General features: G+C 47.7%; 1 protein-coding gene across 3 annotated transcripts in view; it reads left to right on the top strand.

Moving 5' to 3' along the window:
* RCOR2 (REST corepressor 2) overlaps positions 1–27842 on the top strand; it is a 224197-nt gene that overhangs the window by 129459 nt on the left and 66896 nt on the right. For 2 of the 3 annotated variants that reach the window (XM_085626014.1, XM_085626013.1), the window contains exons 5-10: positions 10273–10325; positions 18808–18969; positions 19931–20049; positions 20142–20211; positions 21133–21351; positions 26254–26331. In XM_085626014.1, coding sequence (XP_085482140.1) covers positions 10273–10325; positions 18808–18969; positions 19931–20049; positions 20142–20211; positions 21133–21351; positions 26254–26331 — 701 coding nt within the window. Of the gene's footprint in view, positions 1–6505; positions 6687–10272; positions 10326–18807; positions 18970–19930; positions 20050–20141; positions 20212–21132; positions 21352–26253; positions 26332–27842 lie in introns of those variants that run through there. The other variant, XM_085626015.1, reaches the window with a different exon arrangement.

Genomic DNA, 27842 nt, shown 5'->3' with positions numbered 1-27842 from the left:
CTTGCATACTGCCTAACTTGGTTAGTCCCCCCACTTCTTTTTTTAGGTCGAGCTTGGGCAGCGCATGCGCTGCTGCGAGGCATGCATTAGGCATGCAATGTGTCATTGTCCTTTGTAAACGCTGGCTTGCGAGTCTATTAGGCTTGATAGCCATTCCTTGGTACTGCCATGTCTGTATTTGTAACCTCCCATTGCGACTGGCCTTTTTACTTCAGTTGCGACACAGTATGTCATATTTAGTCTGTAACCACTCTGTTTTTTTAATGGGTTTCTCTTACTACAGGCACAACGTGCTTTCCTCGACATGCGCGCTTTCACTTTCAAGCAGCCCTGGACTAGGAGGCCGCTTCTGCGAAGTGAAATAGGTCTCGCATTTACAAGAGTTTGTGCTATTGCCATTGTAAAGGACAATAGCTTAAACTCGTAAATGCAAGACCTATTGCACTGCACATGCTTGTTTAAGACTTGTGCCCTGAGAATGCCCGTGTTTGTCTTTTGGTTGATGCTCACCTCAGCGAGCGTCAATGTCCTGTGGAGTAGAGGTCTCAGCACACAGATCACACCTTCGTGTCAGCCACTACTGTGCCAGTGGATTGGGGGTCACACTTGCCTCTTCATTATCTCCACATAGGCCCTCCCTATTCCAAACAAAATGGTAGCCTACAGGGGCTTCTTATTTCTGCAGGTGCGTCGGCCTGACTGCTTCCGGTACCCCTGCCTGTCATACTCTGCAGCGCTTTGTCTGTAGGCCTCACTTTCAGCTGTATTTCCCATCTTCTGCTCTCAATTTTAGGGGCGTAAGTAACCTAGGTGGAATATTTTGTACACAATGCACTTCTAAGTCATGCTTAAACTTCAGATTTTACTTGACATCGTTAAGAACGATGGTGTAATGGCGTTTCCCTGCTCATAACCCGCCCTGTGCCATTCTCATGAGTGGAGAACGTTCCCTTGGGGTTAAAACGTCTGGTGACAGCACATTGAAAGCAAATGTAATAGAACAGTAACAGCAGCCAGGATTTAGCAGGGTAATACCAGGAGATCTGGTTTCAAATGAAGGGGACATATTTGAACCCCTTTCGGCCTCAAGCTAAAGGTGAGGGTCCCCTCTCTAAAGCAAGTGGCGGCACTCCGTCCACCTCGCCTTGTTCCCTGCGTTTTGCTGTCTGCTCACAACCCTTTCGCATTTCTGTTGCTGTCTACCACTCTGCCTGCGCCTTCCCACTGCACCCAGCTCCTGTTCCCATCTCCGCCTGCCCCTTTTCTTTACTTGTCCATCTTGTTGGCTCTGCGCCCTTCCCCCAGCTCCATCTGTCTCCTACTGGATCTCACTTTCCCGGTGTCGGATTGCCTTCTCCTCTTTCCGGTCACTCGGCACCACATCCTGTGACTTCCTGCCTCCACTGCTTCCCTCTGGTTGAACGTCGGCTATACTCCATGTCTGGCCTTATTAGTGTTTTCCTGTCTCAACCCCCCCCCCCCTCTTCCTGTTTGCATGCCCCCGCATTATCTGCCGCTGTCTGAATATCAGCCATGTTCATTGTGTCCCTATTTTTGTATTCCAGCGTTCCTTCCAATCTTCCTAATTCTTTTCCGGTCTCCTCTGATCCTTCTGTCTGTCTGTCTGTCTGCGAATCAGGTCTTTACCAGTTACACGTCTGTGCTGCCGGCCTTTGTCAACTGTGCTTATTGCCCCACAGTCTATTGTTCTTCCTTTCCATGTGTCTCACTCACCACCTGAGTGTCTCCTCGTCTACCCTTTCACCTGCCTGCAGCTTTCCATGCTTTTCTTCTGCCTCTTTTGTTTGTCTGCCCCTCTCTGTCACATACTCAGCCATTCAATCCATCTCTGCCTGCCATGTTTCTCCCTGTTGCTCCACTTGCCAAGCTCCTTGTGTCTGTGAAGTCCCCTCGTCACGTATAGCTTCGGTCTTCTTTGTCTGTCTTTCCATGATTTGATTGACTTTTTGTTATCGCGTCACTCTGACTTTCTTCCCGTCTCCTTGCCCTCCTCTTTCCCTTGTCTCTGGTGTTTCCCCTCTCCCTTTATTCTCCTCGTGGTGAATATCAGTCGTGCTCCAGATCTGGCCGCCTAATTTTCCTGCTTCTCTTCCGGCCTGCATACGCGTTTCCCTGTGTCTGGCTGCTCTTCGCGTCTTTGTATGACCCCACTTGTGCCTGCTGGCCTATGTCTCTTTGTTAGACACTCTGATGCTTTTCCTGCCACTCCCTCCACTGGTCTGTGTGACTGCTGTCAGCCTGTGTGCCTTCCGCTTGTTATCTGTCTCCCTTTCCCCGTAGCTGCCTCTTTATATGACTCTCTAACACTCACTGCCCTAAAACCCTCTCTACGTGCCCTCACCCTGGTCCCTGACTGCCGCTTGTCCCCGCCTGTCTTTGGTGGTCTCCGTCAGCTACTCCTTATGCCTCTTACCCTTTTTTGTTCCTAGCCCTCTCTTTTGGGTTCTCCTCTTGCCCCACGCCCTGCCTTCCTCTGTGCTTTCTCCCCGTCTGCATTGCATCGGTATCAGTCATGCTCCACTTCTGCCCTTCCCGTATGTTTTCCTGTCCGTCTTCTGGTCTGTCTTTTCCCTGTCCCTGGTGATCCTTTTCCCTGCCAGTCTCCTTGCCGCTATCTTGTCTTTACCTGGCTGTTGACTGTTCCTGCTGTCTGTTGTCTCTTTGTACGACACACACAGCCTGCTGCTTTACTTGTCCCCCTGTCTCTGCCTGCCACTATCCATCTGTCTCCTTTCCTGTCTCTGCCTCCCTCCATGCGCTCTTCTGCTCTTCCTGTCTATTGTCTCCCTTTCACGTCCATTTGTCTCCCACCCTGCTTCTGGCGCTCTCCTATTGTCTCTTTTCATGGTGTTGATTGCCCGGCGTGGATTTCTTCTTAACTCGCTCTATTCACAATGCTTGTATTCCCCTATCTCATTTTATCTGTTTGACTGCATCTCGCCATCTATCGTTCGCTCCTTGCGCTGTCGGCCCCATTCCTCTTGCAGATCTCTCATCCCATCCCTGTCTTATCGTGTGGCTGTCGGTGATCTGATGCCTGCCTCTCTGCTCCACTGTCTCATCCTCTGGCTGCCTACAGTTTGTCTCTCCTCTTCCCGCACCCCTCCCTCACCGGTTAGTCCCCAGGGCCTGCTGTTAGTATGCTGTGCTCTCCCCCTCTCTCGCAGGGCTCCATGGGATTAGCTGTCTGACACCCCTCCCTTTATGCGGCCTCTCCCTGTATTAACATAGCTTTCTCCCCTTGCATTGTCCCTCCTTTCCCTACACAGATCTCATAATTTACTATTAGCAGTCGATCCCCTTCTCGCACCATCTTCCTCTCCCACGGTCTCCCTGTTAACATCCATTTTAACCCCGCCTCCATTAATGTGTGCCTCTCTTCTCTCGGCAATCTGCTCGATCCATTATTCCCCGGTCTCAGCCACTCCCTCGGATCACAGCGCACCCTCTAGTGTGCCTTCCCGTGTCCTCTCCTCTGCTGACCCTCAAGCCTCCAGAGGGAACCTAGTAGTCTCCTTCATTCTCGCCCCTAGTCTCTGCCTCCCCCTTTGATGTTACTGCCCCTCTTCTTATGTTGCCGTTCCGACACCCTCGTTGTTGCTGGTTCCTAGCCGAGTGAGGTACGCCTCTTTGGGCCCTGAAGGGTAAAGGTGGCCAGAGTCGTGGATTTTAGCCTCACAAAATGTCGAAAGGTGGTGTGGTGTTTGGGGCCCTAGGCCCTCATGCTAGTAATCATGGACCCAGACACGTAGTTGGATGGTGGGTTAACTGGCCACGAGCACGTGCGCTCGGCCCCTTTTATTGACAGCGTCACCTGACACAGTGACGTCTGTGGTGGGTGGGTGTACAGTGTAATACAGCAGGTCGGAGCACTAGAACGTGTCCATGCTTGGACACTACATCCCTCCCAATTTTTAATAACAAAACCAAACGTCAAAGTTCAACCTGGGGGAGAAAGAAAGATATACACAGTTGTAATACAGTGACCAAACTTCTGCAGAATCGCTCACGCTTCAGCTGCTTGGAGTCGCAGAAGATGTTCTTCCTGTCGCGGACGATGCTCTTCCTGTCGCAGACGATCACCAGTTCACTGTGGCACCAGTCATGGGTGCTCGATGGATCTAGTCTGTTTGACGGCTCTGCCTTGAAGTTGTTCTCACAGTCTTTCCTTCGCTTTTACTTTCTTGGCGACAAACGCAGTTGAGTTCTTGTGGTTTTACCGCTAGATGTTGCCGTTCGTCTTTTCGTCCAGTCCTTTTCTTTACCTGTGGCGTGTGTTCTGTTTTGCAAAACGGATTGGTTGCAAGACACCCCTCTCACCAGGATGCCTCTCTCGCAGGTGTTCCCCTGCCACGGGATATCCCTGAGGCCCTCTGGCTCGTCCTGAGCTGGGTGTACTGTGTCGTGTTACTCGCACGCCGATCCGTGTGGGTGCAGAGGAGACGACAAGTCTCACCTCGGGTTCTGCAGTCGTGCCTGGAGGGTAGCTGTTGGCTCCTGTCTTCGCACACAATGTCTTCATCCTCCTGGGACCTTTGCTGGAGGGCGGCTGATGACCATCTCTCGTCGCGGGGACGCTCTCTCACTGGCATCCCTGAGGCCTCTGCCCCTGGGTCACCACGGCTGGCGTTGTCCAGTGTCCGTGTGACCCCAAAGGTGGGTGTTTCGAATAGTCCGGCCTGCTCACCCCTGCAGATCCCAGGTGCGCTGAAAGCATCATCAAACAGATGGTCTTTTCTCCGTGCCACGGGTGTTCTTCAGGACTTGCGCACCGTGCTTGTCACCTTCCTTGTCTTTGAGGTGTGAGTAGTCTCGCCACCCTCTTCTCTCTTTCCTCTATTTCTTTCTCCGTGAGGATGTCATGTCACTCTGACTTCTTCTTTGTTGCAGTGGCAACCGTGCCACTCAGATCTCTTCCTTTCCCCTTTCTTTTGGTGGCAAACGTGCCACTCCGATATCTTCATTCTTCTTTTCTTGTAGTGGCGAACGTGCCACTCAGACATCTTTTTTTTTCTTAGTGGCGGACGTGCCACTCTGGTCTCTTCATCTCTTCGCTTCACGCCCTACTCTGGACCGTTCCTGTTCTCCTCTTATCTGGCCAGGCTTCTCCATGCAGCGCGCGCACTCTGCACGTGTTCCCCCTGGTCTTGTCCTCGTCCGAGAACACTCTCTTCATCTTCCTCAGCATTCCGAGTTAGGGTCGTGACCTTCTCTTCATCTTCACCTTGTCACCAGTTACTTCGGTTGAAGTTCGTGGGGCCATGCTCATGGTCCGCTTCGGTCTTCTCCCTTTCACCAGTTGCTTTGGTTCATCTTGAGCTTCTTTGGACCACTTGACGGTCCGCGCTGCCGATCACTGGCAGGATATCTTCGGTCTTGCGTCAGACCTCTTTGTGCGACTCCTGGCGAGTCGGCTTCTTTGGTGCGACCATGTGGCAGGTCGGCTGGGCCTTTGTGGTGCGACCGTTCGGCTGGTCGGCTTGACCTTTGTGGGGCGACCGTTTGGCAGGTCGGCTTGGCCTTTGTGGTGCGACCATTTGGCTGGTCGGCTTGACCTTTGTGGGGCGACCGTTTGGCAGGTCGGCTTGGCCTTTGTGGTGCGACCATTTGGCTGGTCGGCTTGACCTTTGCGTTGCGACCGTTTGGCAGGTCGGCTTGGCCTTTGTGGTGCGACCATTTGGCTGGTCGGCTTGACCTTTGTGGTGCGACCATTTTGGCTGGTCGGCTTGACCTTTGTGGTGCGACCGTTTGGCAGGTCGGCTGGGCCTTTGTGGTGCGACCATTTTCTGCTGGTCGGCTTGACCTTTGTGGTGCGACCGTTTGGCAGGTCGGCTGGGCCTTTGTGGTGCGACCATTTTTGGCTGGTCGGCTTCACGAGGTGTGTCACGTCGTGTGACTACCTGTGTCCGCTGCCTTGTCAGGCGCTGGTGCGTGCTACTCTTCGTACCGTCGTGGTACAGCTTCAGTGTAGCGTTGCTCCTAGTATCATGATCATTTGATGTGGTGGCTTCTTGGCGCCACTGGGTGTTGCTCTGCATCCTTGGCCGCCAGTGTCGGATACTTGCTGCGCCCATCCTCTTCAGTGGGTTCCTCTCGTGTAGGCGCTGCAGTGTACTGTCCGCGTCCGGGGTACCTCTGCGCTGAGTCCGTTTGTTCTCTCGAGGGTTCGCTCCACTTGATGCGGCGACAGCGCAGTCCTCGCTGGGGTGGATGTGGCTCAACACCGTTCTTCTTTCTTCCTCCTTGTTGCTGCGGGATGACGCTGCATCCCTGTGGCACACCGTCTCTTCTTCCTGTGCTTCTGTCGCGTTCCTGCGCTTCTGGCACATTCCCGTGCGCCTCCGTCGCACTCCCGTGCGCTCACCTTCGCGCCTCCGTCAGACCTTGCGGTGCGTGCCTTGCTGCCTCTTCTCCCACGCCGTCGGTCTCTTGTGACTGCTGGACCTCCTTGGCTTGCTGTAGGCTTGTTGATCTTCCTCTTGCTGCAGTACCACCAGTGGCCACTGGGTGGCAGTGTTGCTTTTCTTCGGCTCCAGCAGCAACCTTCTGCGCTGCCAGAACTCTATGCCTTGTTTTCCTTTTCTCCAGGCTTCACTCGTGAGTAGGAAGGCTGGAGGGGAGCTGGAGCCAGGCAGAGCAGTGGAGTCCAGGACACGTGGCAGCAGGTAAGTCCTTTACGTTTTTTTTTGTATGGGGGGCAGGAGGGCACTGGCAGTCTGTCCAGTTTATCTCAACTTCTATTGCAGGTTGCAGCGTGCTTCTCTGGGCCACATTTCTGCCTCTTCCCCACAGCTCCTGACGGTCACCCGGGAGGACTCTTGACTCGGTGTGTGCCGTCCTTTCTTGGAGGGAGGGGCTCAGTAACTTGCTCTCTCGCGCTTCCCTGGCTGCTCAGGGACACACGTTGCAGCTGGCAGCCCGTTTACTTTGCTGGGGGCGGGGCCGGCTTCAGTGCATGCTGCCATTATCTCTTTAGTCACTGCAAGTGGGGAGGGGGGGGCCCCTCGCAGGCTGTCCGTCCTGCTCTGTCCTCACTGCGGGGTCTGTCTTTCGCGTGGTTACCGGCCACGCGCGGAATGTCTCAGGGGGCGGGGCACTACCCCGGACTGCAGCTCACGCTAGGACGCCTCACAGGCAGCCCTCTCGCCAGAATCACCGCACCGCCTCCCGAATCCCGGTAAGCTTTTAACTTCAGGCTCACCCGCCGCCGCAGCCTCACCTTCTCTACGCTGCGCGGCGGGGAGTAGGGTGTTGGTGAACTTGGTGCAGTCGCGCTTTACTGCGGGTGCTGTCGCTGCGGGTGGGCTCCGCTTTTGCTTACGTAGCTTTGGCAGGACGGTGGCAGTGATCCACTTCGCTGCACCTTCGTGCTCGCTCTCCGGGCTCACCTTCTGCCCGGTTGGGCGTCCTCTAACGCGGGTGGGCTCCGCTTGATACAGGCTCCGGTGAGGGGGTCGTGGCCGACGCGGGTGGGCTCCGCTCGGTCCACTCTTCGAACCGGGCACAGCGGCAGGCTAGACAGGCTCGGGGTGGGCACCCGACTTTCTCCGGCTGAATCACGGCGTCGCGGCCGGTGCGGGTGGGCTCCGCACGGCTCGCACTTCTCCTCCTTCACCGGGCAGGTCGCGGCCGATGCGGGTGGGCTCCGATCGGTCTGCTTGTCGTCGGGGCGCTTCCCACGCGGGGTTCACGGCGGCAGACTCGGGGTGGGCACCCGGCCGCCACGGGACATGCTGCGGGCTCCGCCTCGCCCCGTAGGCTTCTCGGCGCGTCGCGCCTTCATTCAGAGGGGGGGGGTGTCCTCACCGGGCAGTCCTCTCTCCCCCCATGTCGTCGATGGTGCGCCGATCGGGGGCTGCACACGCGGGTGTAGATTACCCGCCTCGTCGCCATTGTGGTGTTTGGGGCCCTAGGCCCTCATGCTAGTAATCATGGACCCAGACACGTAGTTGGATGGTGGGTTAACTGGCCACGAGCACGTGCGCTCGGCCCCTTTTATTGACAGCGTCACCTGACACAGTGACGTCTGTGGTGGGTGGGTGTACAGTGTAATACAGCAGGTCGGAGCACTAGAACGTGTCCATGCTTGGACACTACAGGTGGGGCGCCATTTTGAGTTTCGCCGTTGGTCTGTAATCACAGATAGTGTTCTCACATCACAGCGCTCTTTCAGTCTGTCCAACAATAGCATTTTCTAGAGACTTCTCACCTCTGCAGGCCCCGGATTTTTGGCCGGGCCGTAAAGTGTAAAAACTACAAGTTCCAGAATGCAACGTGCTAGTAGCTAACAGCCACGACTGACTGAAAATATCACGAATGGCCACTTGTCATCTATGGTACCTACTATTCTCGCCTTTCAGCCTCCTCACTTACCCAGTTAATTGCTCCCCCTCTGTTTTCTCTTCCTTGCACCCCCCCCCCTCCACTGAAAATAAGACTCGTGTTTGTTCCACACCCGTTCACCAGAGGCCCCGTTTTAACCGCTCCTCTAGCGTGCACTGCGAGACTCTTCTCCCTTCCTCCACATGCTCCTTTCGTGGCCTTTCTACAACTCCCCACCCTGTCCCTCCTTAAGGATTCCCCTCGTTGCCTCTGTCTGAGGCTCACATCTCCCTCCATTAAATGTCTACCGCCGTCTTTTCTCTCCGGCCCTGCCTTTGAGGCTCCCATCTCGCTTCACTGAAGCCCACGCCTCCCATTATGAAATATGCCTCACCGGCTCATGTCTCACCCTCCTCTGCCGTTTCTCTTTTCCAGACCTCGCTCCACTCTTTGTGAAGCCGGCCTCATATTGTTATATCTGAGCCCCCCCCCCCATCCCTACTTCCTTTGAGACATGCCACCCACATTAATGATCTCGCCCTTATTCTTAACCCCTTTCCTGCTTTTCCGAAACCCCCTTTTCGGGAAGCGCTCCCCCATCTCTCTCTCCGGTATTCACCACCTCCATCACTTCCCGTCTCCTTGGTATCTCAGCGGTGCCTGTCTCTTTCTGTGAGACTAGCCTTTCCCTCTCGTCTCATTTTCTCTCCCTCTTTGAGGCTTCCATTTCCTCTAATAGTAGCGTATTTTCGCCCTCCTGGACCCCTAATCTCACACTCCCTTTCTGAAGCTTACTTCTCCCATTCTTGACTGCTCAACATGGTCTTTATTAAAGGTCCTATTTCCCGTCCCTTCCCTCTGCTCGCCTTCCTTTGCACGACCCCCCTTTCTGAAGCTAACCACGCACTCGATCTCTTTCCCTTCCTCCCCCCCGAATTACACCTTTTCACCTTACTCGATCTGTGACACCCCTGCCCCCTCCCTTCCCACCAATGGCCTCCACGTCCTGCCCCGCTCTGTATCTGGGGTTGAAATCCCCTTCGTTAAAGGACCGGTCTCCTTTCGCTCCCTCCTCTCCTGATTTCTTAGGGTCTGCATTTACCCAACTAACTCCCGGGCTGCCTTTTATGAAGCCCTCTCCTTCCTCTTTCTTTGTGGCTTACAGCTTCCTCTGCGCTTCCCCACACCCCACAATACTTCCCCAGTTATGCTGTCTTTTATCTCCCCACCCCAACATGCCCAGCTCCTTTGTCTTTTTTGTATTTCTCTCTCCCTTCAGACATTTATTTAGGTTTTATTAGGGCGAGGTCTCAGTGTTTCTTGCTTATTGATCTACTGGCTGCCTTCCTCAACTCCTTAAGAAGCCAAGCCCACCATGTCACCCTTCTTACTTCTAGGGTTACCTCTGCCTTTTGCCCCTGAAGCATATCGCCCTGGAACAATTAACGCCCGATCTGCCCTCTAACCATAACTAATGACCGTCTCCCGACACAACGTCTCCTTTCCATTGACTTCTCTATCCATCTCATTACTAAAATCACTGCCCTGTCCGTTAAGGCCTATGCCTCCATCTCACCACTAATGCGCGCCCCCCCCCCCCCCCCCCCCCCCCCGAAGCGTAGCAGGGGCCTGCGTCACGCCCCGGTCTTCCTTTCTCTATTAATGCCCGTCTCCCACTTACAGCGCCCCCATCGCCTTCTCTCTCTGCTGACGCCCTGTCTTCCTCCTACCATTTACTCTCTCGTCTCCCTCCTACTGGTAACACCTTCGCCACTCACTAGTCAGGCTCTGCCTCCTTCTCGCTCCCCATTAACGCCCCTGCCTCTCTCTCACCACTAACGCCCCTGTTGCCTCTCTCTCACCATTAACGCCCCTGTTGCCTCCCTTTCACCACTAACGGCCCCGTCTCCGTCTTCTCTCCCTCTCTAGTGGACGAGTACATCGTGATGGCGAAGGAGAAACACGGCTACAACATCGAGCAGGTGGGTGCCGCGCGCAGCTCGGCCTTTTCACTGCCAAGTCCGCGCGCTGCAACCAGGAAGCGTCTATTTTTAACGACGAGGGAACCGGAACGGGGGGGGCGGTCCCCTGCCATCCAGTGGGGGCTGGTCTCCTCAGACAGCTTCTGTAAACAAGGAGCTTTAAAATAATAGTGTGTGGGAGGCTTATGGTGGGGCCTCGGGCGGTGACGAGAGCGACACGTTTTGGGCTAGGTGCTGCCTGGGGTGCACTCTGGGGGTGTGTAGTCCTGGGACGGGACGGGTCTGGTAGGGGGGGGCGGCTGAAGTCTTGGGATGACGCTGGTTGTAGTGGGGCTGCCTTTGCTGCTCTGTAACCTAGGTCCCTTCATAATATCGGATCGTCAAGCTTTGCCACACCTACAGGGTTCAAAACATCACTACTACACCTCACTCAAAAAACCTGCACTCAAAATCCTTGAACACTGGCCTTCTTTTTAACCCTGATAGATGCAAAGACAAACAACATCAGATGCTTCTAGGGATGTCATACGATGAGATAAGTGCAACAATGAAAAGTGCCAGGTGATGTTTTTCGCTTCTATGAGTGTGGTATTGACGAGTCTGAGCATTGCCTTGTTACAAGCGTCTTGGGATGTGCTCAGTCCAGGGACAGGTGACCTACATACTGTGCACTGAGCCCACGGGGTCTGAAGACACCTTGCTGAATGCGCCGTCATGGCGTTCACAGGTTTGGTCAGAAAGAAGCTGTTGCTTTAAGGGGGCCTTCCTGTTTCTCCCTTGAGGATGAATAAATGTGAGGCAGAACCACCATCTATTGATCCCTTAAGTATAGGGTATTCTATACCATTTCTCAAATACTCAACAGGCATGTGATGTGGGGCTTCCGCCTTCCAGGTTAGTCCTTGGTAAACACCAGACATTGCAGAGAACAGAAGCCTGAGTGGAGGCCACCACATCAAAACACCTAAGGATAAAGGGAAGACTGATGGGATGTTGCTAAGGGCATTAATGAGTACCTCATGAAGCACTGATCATTTATCTGTTTTGGAGAGAAATAGAAAAATGCTTGAGGTAAGAGCGCATACTTCAGGGTTAACTGAAAACAATCCAAGCTAGGACAAGAAAAAAAAAGTTCTCATTTGTCATAGGGTGGTATGTGGCTTTGCCTTCAGTAGATGTGTTGGTTGAAGAGAGGTTTGCTGCCATACTGGGTTAGAGAATGAAGAATGTGGCTGGTTGATTATAGCTAGGCGGGGGGTCAGACTGGTTATGGCGGAATGGTTAGTGCTCCTTGGAGTAGGAAGCTGGCTGTAGTCAAAGTATTATGGTCAATGATTGGTTTCAGTTGCAGATTAGTGTTTGCAATGGCTGTTGAATTGTGCTAGTTGCCCTACGTATGAATGTGGAGACTATTAGACGTAGCTTGTCGCTGCCTTGGCTACTGGATTTAGGGTTGTTGCTGAATGCGAACTGTGACTCTCGTGGCAAACGGCTCATAGATAGTCCATAGTGATGGTTCTAGCCTCAGTGGCTGCCTTTAGGTATTGTGTAGGAATGGTGCTTGTCCGGGGTTCTAGGGTTAGTACGGACCATAGTTTTGATTTCAGGGTTGGTAGATGTGTGGTGTGGTTGCTGGGCTGGAAGATGCCTGGTGATGTTATGTCAAGTGTATTTATTTAGCGAATGCCGTCAGACCTTTCTGGCATTGTAGAAAGCTCATAATCGTGAATTTAAACTGCAACAACGTGAGTTAAACTCTTCACACTACAAAGAGTATAGAGGGAGAGGCACAGGACATGCTGACTGATCAGATCTAGGCAAGGTCTCTAATACTGGTGTGTCAGACTTGCAACAGGTCACAAGGAAAGCGGAAGAAGGTTCGAACGTTAGGCTGTGAGCGAGAACGCCATTCCCCATAGGTAACTTTTGATTGTAGGCATGCACAGTGTACGTTAATGAGCAGTATGTAACGTTTGACCTATTGAAACACGCCACCTAAACTTATTTGGCCCAAAAACAGCTGTGAGGATAAACTGCTGTTGGTCATGACCTCCAAGATGATCATACGCCAAAAACTAAGCCAGTGTAGTTCTGAGTCCTGGGTCACGTAGTCCTGCCTCATCAGGCCCACAGTTCACGTTAGTGTGGATTTCTGGACCAGCTGCACGCAGTGTAGAACCTTATAATGGCAGCCATAATCCATCTGAGAGTGAATTACGGTGTTTATTACTACTGCAAATAGCTGTGGATCGATTAAGGGGAACGCTTTCTTCAGTATCCTCAAATCAAGAACGAGTGTTGGAGACTTCAGAGACCTGGGCCTCCAATGGGAGATTATGCTCCGTAAAGAGATCCAAATTTCGAGCTGCCTTGGCATGCATGTAGGGGGTGGGTATATGGCAATAGGCTGAGTGAAATTTTGGTTATGGGTCCATGGCTGTTCATTGAAGACTGTAGAGTTGGTGCTGCATTCAGTTATGCTTGTCGCATAGGTGTTGGTGCTATCTGTTATTAAGCCTCCAGGATTGATATGATGCCAGGGATTCAATCCCTGGGCGTGGTTGGTGTTGGTGACATGTTAGTTTTGACAGTGCATTTCCAGGGCGGTTTTCATTGACACTTGGTCAGACAGATTTGGCTGAAAAGATTTCATGCAAATGACTTCTAAGTTTGTCAAATTTTTGCTTATTTTTTGACTTTTTGATGTTGGGCATAGATAAAACATTGTTAAAGTTTCGCACAAAGTGTTATGAAAGGCAAATTCTCTTCCAAGGTTGTGCATGTCCTGCCCGAGAAAACCGAATCCAGGAGAGAAAATGTGAGTATTTCATGCCATAAAGGCAGAGTGGCAGTGAACGTCTGCATTTTTTTAGAGACTGTTAGTGTAGACGCTCAAAGTACCCCGAGGCAGAAGAAGCAGAGATTCCATTGACTCTGACAGAGGAAGGGGATATTTTCATGTTTCTTTTTGATATCCAGGAAACTTTTCCTGGTTATTTTGATTATTAGATCCCGAAGCCCACAGTAACCCCAGAAATGTGGTTACGGCACTGAACAGTAGAAGCAGCTCTTCCCAGATTAAGATTCTCCCCTCCTTTGCTATATTGACAGCTTTGACTTCAACTCATACACCAGTTTCAAAGCATTAGGGCTCAAATCTTCACAGTTCAATCCATGGATTTGTGGTCAATCGGAAACGTAGACTCCAGCGGTGAAACCGGATCCCAGGTTCACCGTAGAGCCACCATCAAAGCTCAGTTGGATTTAGGCCTCAATAGTAGAACATAACCTTTCAACACTGAAAAGACAAGTCGCACAGAAATGTGGTGAAAATGAAGATTGCTTTTGAAGAGCCGCTCATTCAGAGCCAAAAGCGCCCTCGGAAAGGGCCTACAAAGAATCTTCTGCATGGAGGTGACTACTTGCAAAACAGGAAAACGTGTTACTGCTAGAAAACGGGTTGGATTTCCTCATGGAAAAATTGACTCCACTGCAAACGAAGAATCCGTTTTTGACAAGACTAAAGAATGGATTGCAGCCTAATTAGGCCCATTTATTAATCTTCCAATTACCGGCGTAGTGGCTCAAAGTGAAAGACAAGTATAAACCTGCTCCACAGAAGCTGGTATACGTAAAGAAAATGCTGAGTGAGACTCTGTTATTATAGCTACAGTGAGTGAAAGATCTTTGAATCCAGGACTAGTGGCGAGCCGCCTTGTGGGGAGAATATTAGAGATTAGATGGAGTGGGTGTGGGGAAAGATGGTCTGGTGAGGCGATAGGTGTTTTTAGAGAGCTCTAATACCAGGGCAAATTCAACTGCAATGCTGGGTAGACTTACACAGCAACAGATGAATTATATGATTGAGTTTATAAGGGTCATTCCAGAAGAGTGTTCTAGGAAAGGTGGTAAGGAACGTGGTAATGAAATTCAAGCGGTAAAACGTTACTAGACACAGCAGATGCTGCAGGTTGCCACCTTGATATTGGCATAGTCTTCATGCTCAATAGTGGCTGAAGGTGGCTGAATTTTGGCCATTGGCCAGAGAAACAGGCAAAGTTAGTTGATCAATGTTCCTGCCAACGGTAAACATCTTTTGGGTAGATAAAGCTCGGGCGGGAGTAGAAATTGATACTGCAACACCCTTGTTTGTAATACAGCCAAAGAAAGCCTTCTGCAGTGTACGCCACCTCAAGCATACAACTGCGTAGCAAGCTGTTTGCAGTCTGATCAACCATGATCCTGGCAACCTATATCCAGCCGACAATAGTTTTTTTTCAAGATGCATATGAAATGTATGGTGAGGGTTATACTCCTAAAACGTAGTGAAATGGATGTTGGGTGGATTCATTGTAGGTGCCAGCGGCCTTCAGCCATCAGTTAAAAAATAAAAAAAATATTTCAGTTCTGTTTTAAACTGTGACACTGGATCTTAATCTCAATTCTTGTGGAAGGCAGTTCTACTTGCAAAGTCCTTATGGTTACATCTTCCTCACCGTAAGAACATTCTCTTGGTATCATGCAAAATAATAAGTACTGAAGCACACACAAGAAGTCCATTTAGTTAAAATAAAAAGTCTAAAAGTGATCCAAAGTACGAAGTCCATCAAGTTCTGTTTTTTGTGAATTGTTTATTCCATTTGTGGTTTCCACAATATCTGGTATGTAGCAGAAGCAGCCGACACGCGCTACGCCAGTTGGAATTTTTCAAGGCTGCAGGTAATGTGTGTGTGTGTGTGTGTATGTGTATATATATATATATATATATATATAGATATATATAGAGATATAGATATATAGTTATCAGTGTATAACAGATCACAAACAATTTGGAGATAATATTGAATGGCAACTTCATATATTTGAAGTTGAAGAATGACACCTATATTGAAAGTGTTTTGATGTCCTTCATGGTCCGTGAGGTGGTGTTCTTTGGTCATTTGTAGCTATACTTCAATGTGGAGTTGAACAAAGACAAGTGAGAGATGGTTACTTGTTGCTGTTCATACTATTGTTTTGCTCGCTTGTTAGATTGTGGTTTTATAGGGTAGGCTATGTGGGAAATGCTTTGATGCGCTGTGGGGTGAAGAGTGGCTTTAATATGCTACAGCAGTCTTCTAGCTATGCTTAAGTGTGGTGTGGAATGAGAAGTGAGAGATACATTAAGTTGGGCTGAAACCTACAATTCTTTAAGACCAGATGAACGGTTTGATCACTGTAGGGCGCCACCGTCCAAGTCATCTTTAGTTGAACGGGGGAGACTGAAGGGTACTATCTAGTATGGGCACCTTTACTATAGGCTCGCAATCACTTCAAAAAAATCAAGACTGGATACCGCATAGAATTCATTACAAAGGCAGAACGCTTACATCTCCCGTTGGTGTAAGCACTCCTTTCAAAGGAGATGAAGCGGGTGGTGTACATAACATCGCGGTCGAAATATGAACCTACACATGTCTCAAGGCCATAATATCAACTCTTGAAATATTACTGCGGAATTAATAATCTGCACTTCAGGAGTCGATATTATGGGCTTGCTAGATCTGTAGGTTGATATTTCAGGACATCGATCTTGTGACCTGTTAACAAAATGAAGAAGGCACATGGAGAACAATTCTCAGTTTGAATCCGTTCAGTTCCCATGTGAAGAGGAAAAATCAAGGTGACGGTGCTGGGTTGGGTGTCGTACATTGTTGGTGGACTAGAATTTCCTGGCTACTATCAACGCCAGAGGTAAATTTCTATTGTACCAATACAGCAAAATCGCATCAAATGTCTACGCTGTGTGTTATTTAGAAAACATTGACCTGTTTATGGTTCTTCCCTTTGGAGCAATGTATTCACCAAGATTGTTTACAAAATATCTGTCGGAGATGTCCGCACATCCACATGAGATTCAAAACGCGTGTATCCATATCTCTGTGGATTTAGAAGGAAAAGTTGTTCCTACAACCCATGTCTGGCTTGCTAGACCTCACAGTTTAAAAAAGAGAGAACAGCGGTGGCAATAATGGTGTCGTGGTTACTTTTAACTTCTGTAATGGCATAATTTGTAATCGGATGCATTTGAGAAATGTTTCGGCAGCCACCAAAAGAACCAAACGTCGTAGTATTTAAGTATCTGGCGACTGCCTCAGAGGAAGTTAATATGAGGGTATATTGGGAAAAATATATGTAAAGCAAGAACTTTCTCAGACCTAGTACTTCTGGTGATCATTTTAAACAATGCATCCTTCATAGGATCTACAGCTCATGTTGTGGATCTGATAGTGCGGTGCAAATGTGACCCTTGTGAAGCCATACTGCGTGCCAGTATTCTCAGCATTTAAGTCTTGCAGACAACCTTACATGCAAATGTAGTGTTGCTTTTTTCACGCAATGTCGCATCATTACATTACTTGTTGAAAGAAGAAAGTGTTTATTATTTATACGTCGTTGGAGACGGCATAAGCTTTTGTGCACTGGGCAGTAAGAAGAAATGCACATTGTGGCAGGACGTGTGCCAAGCTTCACCAGTGACTGGGCTGATAGCCTCAGCAGTGTATTAGATTTCATCAATGAGTGGAATGTCCCTCGGGCAATAAAAAGTGAAACTTTCCAGGAATGGGGATTGTTAGAAATACAATTTTGCCTCCTTGGAAATCCAACCTGCCAGAACTACACCCCTTGGTAACCACAGCACTTTTTGTTGGGCAATGCTCATGTGCTGAGTTGGTACAGAATGTTTGCTTATGCTTTTCCACCAATTCCTCCGGTAATCAGGTAGTCTGGGGAACACAGGCAATTAATATTCCCCACGAGGCTAGACAGACTTCTTTTGTCCATTTGAGGTTGAAGTCAGTCATGTAATATGGAAACTGCAGAACCATCACAACCTGTTAGGGTATGGTAAGTTCAACAGATCTGAGCTTGGTGGCGTAAAAACAAACCACCTTTACATAACCATACAAGACATTTTTTAAAGCTGATCACATTTAGTAGATACTGGATTAACTACTGACTCTTAAACGCATTGAAGGCCTCCTTTATGATATGTTTTTTGGCTACTGTTGATGGATGCTTTTCTGCAGGGGCTCAATGTATGATCCTACCATGTTGAGCTCTACCGACAGGAGTCTCCAACGGGTACTAGCAAGACAAATTTTGCCTTCATTTGAAACATTCTGTAAATGGTGACTCAAATATCTAATTTGAAGGCGGCATTTCTAATTTAAGTTGACTGATGACTCTGAGTTGCAAATACCCACAGTAAAGGAACAATCCTTTCAAATACATCAAAGTAGAGGAATTCTATGAGGACCGCATAATGTCCTACCAAACGTAATCTCACCTTTTCACGTTAATCCAGCTGTAAGACCACCAACGTTATTTCCAGTCCTCAGTCAAGATCTGAAACATCATACACAGGATATTTTAAGAGACTTGATGCATAGTGTGGATAAGATCAAGTGCAGGGTAAGAGAAGAGATTTTCATAATACGTGGTTACCAGCAAAAAATAAGTCCAGTCACAAAAGCAGTTGGGAGGAGCAAAGTTACCTGCATACAACTGTGTTGCAAATAGGCCAAACTCATATCACCCCAGAATGACCCAATCCTGCAATGGTGATCTGCGTCATTTTGAAAGGCACCATAGACAACCAATAGCATGTCTTGATTCTAATAATGGCAGAATATGCTATGGAAATACTGATGACATTATGTGACCCAACCTAGCCTCACACTGAGACCCAGAACACAATTCAGCACAATATTTTACCCAATACTTGAACACATAACAATACTTTGTAGCATGTCTCCGTTATAGATTTGCATTTCACCTTCTAAACCCACCTGTGAGGTGGAGAAGTAGCAAGAGCATTACTGTGCATCCTTATGCACACATTTGCCTCTAAATATCAAGAAGAATTAGAAAATGTCCACATCTGCAGTAAGGGCGACACTTCTGGTTGATGGTGCACTAAGTCATTGGAAACATGCCTGAGGATTTCATGTGAAAATATTCCCGAATCATGCCCTAAAACTATTCATATGTTGTCTCCCTATGGCTTTGAGTTTGCTGCCCCTGCGGCCAGAATCCCATTGTCTAATCCTCAGTTGACCCTATGGACCCTGTACCAGTAAAGTTATGTAGTGCAGTTTGTACATTAAGGCTCGTTGGTGGTCACTTCAATGTCATAAACCCTGTTCAGCGGGTGCCTACCAGTGTTTTAAACAGCGTCTAAGGATTTGTGACAGAGGTGAGCCTGCCAGCTTGTCATGAATAATTTGTGGCGCTCATTAATCCTCTATTTTTAATGCTTTGTTTCAAATGAACGCGTTTCTTTTAAGGGACAGAGCAAGGTTTGAATTTCTTTTGATGTGTTGGCTCTTTATTGAAGGATCTTTGTTTGGACTCGAAAGGCAATTTTTTAATGTGTTGGTACACTCTAGTTTGATTAATAAAACTATTTCCTGCAATTCTGACTGTCTTCTGCCTACAGGCCCTAGGGATGCTGCTTTGGCACAAACATGATGTGGAGAGGTCCCTTGCAGACTTGGCAAACTTCACCCCGTTCCCAGACGAATGGACTGTGGAGGACAAGGTGCTCTTCGAACAGGCCTTCAGCTTCCATGGAAAGAGCTTTACACGCATCCAGCAAATGGTAATGGTGCTTCTCGTCCACCTCCCACACCTTTTTTTTTTTTTCTTTCTTCTTTTTCTCACTTGCCAATTAACTGGACATTCTCGACACAGATTGAGATCACCTAAAACTTCCTGTGTTCCCTCCCAACACAGTGGCACACTCGTTCACTCAGCCTTCCTGCACACCCTTCCCAATAAATTCTTCGCAATCTCTTACCAGTCACCTGCCTCAACCAGCTTTCTCTGCTCATCCCGCTCCATCTTTACTCGGCCATCTTCCCCAACCTATCCATACTAACCTCACATGTACCCATTAATTTTTTTTTTCAAAAGTCTGATGTTTTTGACATTCTTGTTGACATTGTGTGGGCCCCAGTATCAGGTGCTACATAGAAAATAACCAGAGTAGTATATGCTACACATTAAGTTTGGGTGTATGAAAATTCCAATACTAAAATAATAGGTGCTACTGCTTTTGGGTTTGGTACCCAAGTCGGGTGAGTGCGAAAAAGCGAAGTTACTTGTCAGAATAAAGATGTTTGAAGCTGCCAGTACTTAGAATAGTGGGGGAAAGCGCACATTGGACTTGGGACGTTTGACAGTCCCATTACTTGAATTGCAGGCTGCTATTTTTAGGTCTGGTGGGTGAGAGATCCACTATGAGAAAATCAGGTATTCTGCGTGTTTGGGTAGAGTGTGTAAGGGTCCAAGTAGTAAAATGGAATGGGGTGCTACTCACTAAGCCTAGGGGGTGCAATGGTCTGAGTAATAGACTAAGGCTGCAAGGTAGGGTTGGCTTTTATATACACCCTCCATTAGAAAAGCTTGGGGTGTAAGAGCTTCCACACTGCAGCAGCCTGGGGTGTTGCATATTACAGCTGAGATGCAATGGCTCCAAGATAGGCCACCATCATACTGTCTGCATATGCAAAGCTCATGACGCTGTCTTTTTTTTTTTTTTTTTTTTTTTTTTTTTTTAGTTGCCGGATAAGGTTATTCCGAGCCTGGTGAAATACTACTACTCTTGGAAAAAGACCCGGATGCGGACGAGCGTGATGGACCGCCAGGCTCGCAAGCTCATGGCCAAGAAGGAAGAAAGGTGCGACTCCTTTTCTTCTCTCTGGTTGGGTATCAGAGGCACAATGTGGGCTGAAATAAAACCAGTTATAATCCATTCTCGTTTGCTTTCAGTCCTGAGGAAATGGAGGAAGGCAAGAAAGTTCCGGACACGGAAGTAGACCTTCTTGATCCTAAAAAAGAGGTAAAAAGGGGAGTTAGGTGACCGCTTGAATCCCATTGCTGTAAGCGCTAAAGAATGTTACCTGGTTATTTTTATTTTTAATATTGTATTAACGGGTGCCCTCAAATCTGAGAGTGGTGATCTCCTGGTGACTGGATTACTTAAATGGGTGAACATTCCTGCAGCAACAATATTATGGGTTTGACAAATACAGCTTCTGAACGGGGTTCTAATTTTGTTTTTACTGTTTAATTTTATTGTTTGTAATGTAATTTAGTGGCATTTTCCCGTGATGGCAGAATAAATTATATTGTGATCTAGAATGATTTAGGCACATTTTTGACAACTTGTGCATCATTAAGCTGTAGTAGTAACTTGAGTTAACAAAGACCTCATTCTGGATATTATACATATATTGAGTGTTTCGGGAGTGGACATGACTTGAGTTTGATCTGGAGGTAAAGAGCATAGTTGGCTTGCTTCAGCCCTTGTTACACCTACCTTAACCGTCTCACAGAATAATGATAGTCAATAAATAGTTCCCCCATAGATCATCACAGGTGAGATCGTCGCTCCAAAGAGAGAATATTAGTTGAAAATGCATTGACTAACTCGTCTTCTATGGGAAATTGTTCCTGTTAAAAGGCACAACTTGATCTAGGCAATTGCAGTGCACAGCAGGTAGTTTGCAGATTTGTTCTGGAGGTTTGACGCGCAAGATATCCGCGAGCATCCTTGGGCAATGTCGGTGTCGGAAATTCTTCACTTACCCAGTCTTTCTTTATTGGTCTTTTCTTTCTCCGACTCCATTGCCTGTTTTTCTTCTCCCCTCTTTGATTCCTTCACTCTTTTCCCTGCCTTTGTGTTGTATTTTTCTTTTCTTCTCCCATTCCATCCAACATTTTCTTCCACCCCCACTCATGCCACACTCCTAATTTTCAGGAACCCAGTGAGCTGAAGCAGGAGACTGTCAAAGCGGGTCCGATCAAGAAGGAGTCTCAGGTATCGCAGTACAGGCATCACCCACTGCGTTCACGAAGACGCCCCCCCAAGGGCATGTATCTACACCCTGAGGACATTAACACCATCTCTTCCAGCCCCGACATGTCTGCACTCACCCTGCGACAGCTTGACTCTCAGCTAGTGTCCCTCAAGCGCCAGGTGAGCACCTCAGGGGAAGAATGGTGGAGTGGGGTGAAAGGCACTTGGCCATAATTCTAATGCCTGTGCCTATTGTGTGATGCAAGAAGCTACTTGAGGACTACTTTGAACAAAAGAGCAATATGCTGCTTTCTCATTTATGAATGCGTGGAATTAGAAACCAAAAACCTATCCAATTCTGAAACTGATCTGGTTTACCTCTTGTATGTTTTCTGAGACCTGAAGGTGCTGAAAAACAATCTCCTGTATTTTTCTTTATGTATGATTGTTTTATAATGCTCTTTTCACACTCTTCGCATTCTCTACATGGATAAGATTTGTTTTTTGTAAGCATTGTTTGCCTGAGAGTTATAAGAGAAAAATACTAACTACATTGACCACATGCAATGTATGTGGAGTTTTTGTGATAGTCCTTATCTTGCTGTGTAGGTGTGATGGGAACTGTGAACTTCCTTGGAGAGGTGTAATCACAGTCTTATTATCATATCAATGGCATGCGTTCTGGCCAGCAAACTAAAATCTCTTATCATTCACTTCATGTATGTGCATGTTTTTTCCCATGTCCAGGTGTCTCAAATTTTGCCCTCTAGATTCGCATCCTGTGCATAATTCCGCCATCTAGTGGTTGGGTCTGGAAGGGTTATATCACAAAAAAGTTTCCTGTGATTCCTCGGCAGCATGTGGTAGTATGAGCACATTCTTGAAACTTCTACCCCAACGGCCACGGGAAGCTTGCCGTTAATGACAAACTTCCAATATGAATGTGTATGCTCTGCCTTTTGAGGGACTATGCATTGAAGGATTGTTACCCCATTGGCAGTGCCTACACAGTATCCGATCACTAATACCGACGCTCTCCTTAAAAGACCCTATCGCCAACAATAGGAGGACATGGAGGATCTTGTCTCTCACCTTGCTGAGGCTTATCAAAAAAAGGTCAAGGCAGTGATGGAGGAGTGCAAAAACATTGTAGATGGGTGCCTCGAATCAGCACTAGACGCACCTGTCCCATCTAGTAGACAACCGGCCACAGGCAGTGTGCTGAGAAAACGGGCGTGGTTGTATATTTCTTGTTTTACCCGCGGCGACCCCTCCATTAGGACCGAGGAGGGTCACCCCCCTGCTGCAAGTGCAGCAAAGGTGAAAAATAAGATGGTAATAACCTGAATTTATTACCATTTCTGTTCACTGCTCTCAGCCCGAGCCGTGTTAGGGCAGGGCCACTGCTGCTGACTGGCAGAAGGGGGGTGGTGCTCCCTCCAGTTTACAGTGCACATGCACTTTAATACTTTAATCACCAACTGAGAATTGAATTAGAATCTTTATTGTTCCCCTGCACATGCAGAGCAGTATATTAAATTGTTTTACTTTGTTTACATCATTTACAGATTATAGCCCCTGAGGAAGGGCCCATGTGGCCCGAAATGCATTGGGCATGTTTGGAAATTTGATTTCATGGACATTAAAGTGTATTTGTAAAGAAATTATGCCTCAAGATAAGCACTCATGAATTCAATCGAAATAAAATTCGCAAGAAAAGAATGATCAACAAACTTTGTGTACGAAGTCATATGTTTTGAAAGCCTTGGTTCTTTAAATTGTTTATTATACAATATATTTAGATTTGGTGTTCCATAGCAACAGCAAGCTGGCAAAAGTGCGCAGAGGCCAAGTCGAAATACTTGATAATTTTTGAGTTTTGAAAAAGGCGTGTTCAAGCAGCACGTCAGCCTCCGCAGCACGCCCACAAGGATAAAAGCAACCGTATTAAAAAATATAAGACTTTATTAAGGAGTGCTCCTCTTCCAACCAATTTTTCTACAGGCTTTACTATCCCAGATGCCTGTGTCTGATGTTGTGGATGAAATATTTGGGTGTGATGGTCTCTTGCATTCATTGTATCCTTAACATGCAACTTCACATGAGACCTTTTCAGGACTAGCTAAGCAACCAGTAATCGCACGTAATTGGGGAAAGTGGGAGGATCTAGTGGGTCTTGCAGACCAAGTCAGCAGGGAGATGAAATGGTGGAACATAGAAATCATGTTAAAAGGGAGGACATTCAATCCACCTCTACCCAGGTCATTATAATAAATGACTTCCATGTGGGCTGAGAAGCACACATGGGACAGCCAGGAGGGCTGTGGTCCCTCTAGGAGGCAACCAAGCACGTAAATTACTTGGAATTAAAAAGTATCTACCTACCACTGAAAGCATTCCAGAGACAAATTCGGGGCAAGAGAATACAAATTTTAACACCGCACCTTTGTTATGTTTTATCTGACTAAATGGGAGGTAGGTGGTCTCCTACCTTCTCTCGAGACCAGAACAGTCAATCTACAAGTGGACGCTTTCAAGAAACACGCACACATGAGCAAACCACGTCCAACGGGTGGAAAACACTCGCATAGAAACACTTCCCACGAATGGGACCTAAACCAAGCTTTGGTATGCACAGTATTTCCGCTGTGGTAAACACTTCTAGTAGACCTGTTTGCAACATCAGAAAACGATTTTTTTTTAAAACAGTTGGTCACATCAAGGCACTACCATCCCAGTTCTCTGGAGAATGCACTGTCGATATGGGATGTTTATTTACGCTTTTCCCCCAGTACCACTGATTCTCCTAGTGTTGGAGAGGTTCAAGACATCCAACATGACTAATTCTTGTCCCTTCCAGGAGGTCATATCCGCCGTTGTTCTCTTACCTACTACAAAGCGCATAGGGCATTTGTACCAAGATCCCAGTACACAAAGGCACCCCACAATGCAAGAGCATAAGGTGTTCCACCTGAAACCAGGAGAAATGCATGACAAAGCGTGCACACCATATGAATATAGAATGTCTTCAAGCTGTACATTTACAGTTAAGTAACTGGCTTCTTTTGTTGTGGGTGAAGTGGTGTATTTTCCTGTGTCTAAACCTCAACAGCTGCATGAATGGAGTTTCTCACATATGGGTGTTTCTGTGCTTAAGAACTGCATACATTTTTACTACTTCATGTGAGACGTCACAACCCTTTAGGGGTGATTCCCTGCCTGTTTCTGTTGAGACTGAAGTGCTTGAATTTTTACTCTACGCATTGAAAATTCAGTACTTGGTTTCTCTTTGCACGCGTTTCCCTTAAGAATGTTAGGAGATTGAAAGATTCATCCTACGAGTGCTTATGGTCGAAAGTAAGCGCAATGTGTTTGGTTTCTCAGTGGCGGGGGCACAAATCTGCTTAACCTATACACTTGGGCAACCTCAGTGGGTGAGTTTAGCAAAGACAAGGTCATACCGGCACCACGGTCGAGGCTCAGAGACACGATAGAAAAAGAATGCATGAGTGGAGGCTGGTCTAGCAGCAGATTAGCTCTAAAGCTCCTTCCTTCTAGTACACGTTGGGTTCGTGGAAAGTTAGTAAATGAGGAAACTAGCAGTCTGGGTTCGCCAGGGGAGGGAACGAATCTAAATGTTGTTTCTAGGAGCTTCTCGCTATTTACTATTAAGAGTTGTGTTACTTAGAAAAGCTTTGAACTGACCATTTACTGTGTAGAGTTTTGGCCCAAAATAAGACACCTGTAGTAAACAAGGATGTGGTTAAGGGTGGAGAATCAAAATGGGGATTTCCTCCAGACTTCTACTAGGTTGATTATAGTTGATTGTGCAGAGCTCAAAGCCACAGGTTTGCACTGGCAACCTTCATGACGTGAACGCTTGCCGACTGTAGGACAAGGACTGTGCACTGATCTCAACAAGACGGAAGTGGTTGGCCGTTTTGTGTGGCATGCGGCTAACAGATCCCAGACTTGTGTATGTGGTCCCAAGCGACAGAATTAGGCTGGGGGTCTTGACCCTGCTGAAGGTCAGCCAGATCACAAATGCCCATAGGGCAGAACTTGGAATCAGAGGAGAGTCTACTAGAACAGTGAGAATGGGCTGAGACAAAAAAAACAGACATGTTTCTAAAAGAAAATCAAAGACAGTAGGTCTCCTGGTGACCCGATGGACAAAACAGAGCACCAAAGAAGACTTGAGACTGACCAGTTCAACCAGGGTTGGCACAGGTCATTAGGAATATTTTGGTTGGAAATTAGTGACCACAATTACTCGCACTCACTGTGAACTTCAACCCGGAAGGAATGTTTGGAAGCTGTGATCTGTGCCTGCCTGCACAAGGTAACTGACCCATCCAGCCCCTTCAGCCTGACTAAAGGCAGGCGACAATCTGGTGCTGGGATTGATGCTGTGATAGTGGAGTGGGAGAAAGTTTTCCGTAGCAGCATTATGTTGTTTTGCAGCATCGATCTTTTCTAGAGTCCCATGCAATGCCATATATTCCTCATTTTAATCAAACATACTTTGTAATGTTACTTGACTGTCCTTTTATTTTTACTGAGTGGTTTCTTGATTCAGATATTGGGTTAGTATTGCTGATCCTTAACTAACATGTGTTTTCTGAAATAGACTTCCCTCTTAGTTCCTTGCTACAAGATGAGGCTGTTTTAGAAAAACATGTTTGCTTGTCTAGGAGCTACTTTTGCACAATGAGGGAAAAGTTGTGCCACCCAGTAATCCGGCTTCCTGCATTTTCCTCCTCCTCTGTTTTGTATGTTCTAGGTATTCCTCCTATGAATGAGAACATGTGATGAGAAACTGACTGTGCCCCATAGTTGCTACCAGCAAATGTCAACTCTGTAGGGTGGTTTCTCATAATTTGGGATACCTGTTTGCTTATGTGTTCTTGTGCTTGAACCAGGTTTTGTTGGTTCTCTCTACATGGTTGTCACGGTGACCGCATCAGTTGGTATGCTTGCACTGAGGTACTTCATGGTTGTGGACACTCCATTACTTTCATACATTATTGCCACGTAACATGTTCATCCTTCCTCACAATATTTCTGCTCTCTACCACTCAGGTCCAGTGCATGAAGCAGATCAACAGCAGCATGAAGCAGTGCCTTGAAGGGGGCATTGACGACTTCAGACCTACTGAGGTAGGAATTGCCTTGCCTTATGCTTCAAGGGATGGGTGATGGTGGGTGTTTAGGAGTGAATAGTTGGCTGAGTGTCTCCTCATTCCTCTTGCTCCTTCAGAAGTGGCTGCTCATGTGCCTTCTAATCTAGTGGTGGCTATTCTTTTAGGAGTGGTCTGAAAATCCTTTAGTTTTGCAGCATGAAGCTTTTCCGGATTCACATGCTGTGCACTATTCTGCCACCCAGTGATTGGGTCAGGCATTGTCTTTTTCTTCTCTCTTTAAAAAAAAAATTATTACTTTTATTATTATTCATAATATTGTTGGCGTTTTCATTGATTACCATTTGGTGATATATCTGTCCCCTTGTGACATTAGCTGTGCGCCCCAGGAGTTGTGTGTGGTCGGTATCTTCTGATTCTTTTTTCCACTGCTGATTCTAAATGTAGGTGGAAGGAGCTCTGAAAGAATCGCGGATAAAATCAACAAACCTTCCAAATCGCTTGTATTGTATTGTAATTGCAGTTATATAGCACTTACTACCCCAGACGAGGCGTTGAATCGCTTTTTCGGCGAGTAGCCTGCTACTCCGAAACCCAAAAATGATTAGTGGAGAATTAGTATAATGAAATATGAAATTAATTTGAGTGGTGGATATGTTGTTAGTCTGTTGTTTAGTTTAAGAAAGATAGTGGAGGGACAGCAGACAACTGGCCTCACACCATGCCAGAATTGCATGAAGAGCATCATGGGGAGTTCTTCGCTACGAGGACGAGGGTAACACTGCAAACCTCGAGACCAGGAGCCACAGAAGAAAGACCGGCAAGACTCTAATGTCGAATCCACAGAGGAAGGTGTAGACCAGTACCCTTCAGGTCCTTCACCGCTGGATGACCTAGCAGTGTACAGTCCGCTCATGAAGAGAGCTGCGGGCGTCTATGGGGTGCATCTCGAGGAGGAGCAGTCTGAATCGTGTTTTTTTCCTTAAAGCACTCCTGCTGGCATGGAAGAGGAACTTCTACTTGATGATGCTTCCAAGCATTTTTGACCGAAAGAGGGAGGCTTGTTAGAGAATTAAGCTCTTCAAGGGTGTTGACTCCTTGACTTGAGAAAATATGGACACTCCTTGCCGGACCAGGAAGCTTGCGAGAGCAGCAGCCACCCAACAGAGCAACTCCAATTCAAATGCACTCCTAAACCACTATAGTCCACAGCAGTGAAAGGAGGTTGTGGACCTCGTGCAGCACCTTCCTGATGAATACAAGAAAGCAAAAAGCAATAATACAGGATGGAAAAGAAAGCCATCAATCATCCAGTTAGCTCTCGATGCAGCAGACATGACAAGCAGGCAACCCTGAGGTATGCCTGGCTGCAAGTCTTCGCGTTCAAGCTCCAAGACGCCAGCCTCGGTCATCAACATGCTTTTCACAGGCAACACCCTTTTTCGGCCCGTGGTGGACGATGCAATGGTTGTCCTTCTGGTCCAGGATCATTCGAGATGGGTGCCATAACTGCAGGATAGGTGAATTCCA

This window comes from Triturus cristatus, chromosome 9 (assembly GCF_964204655.1).
Source record: "Triturus cristatus chromosome 9, aTriCri1.1, whole genome shotgun sequence".
In the NCBI taxonomy this organism is placed as follows: Eukaryota; Metazoa; Chordata; class Amphibia; order Caudata; family Salamandridae; genus Triturus; species Triturus cristatus.
This window is presented reverse-complemented; position numbering and strand designations above follow the sequence as displayed.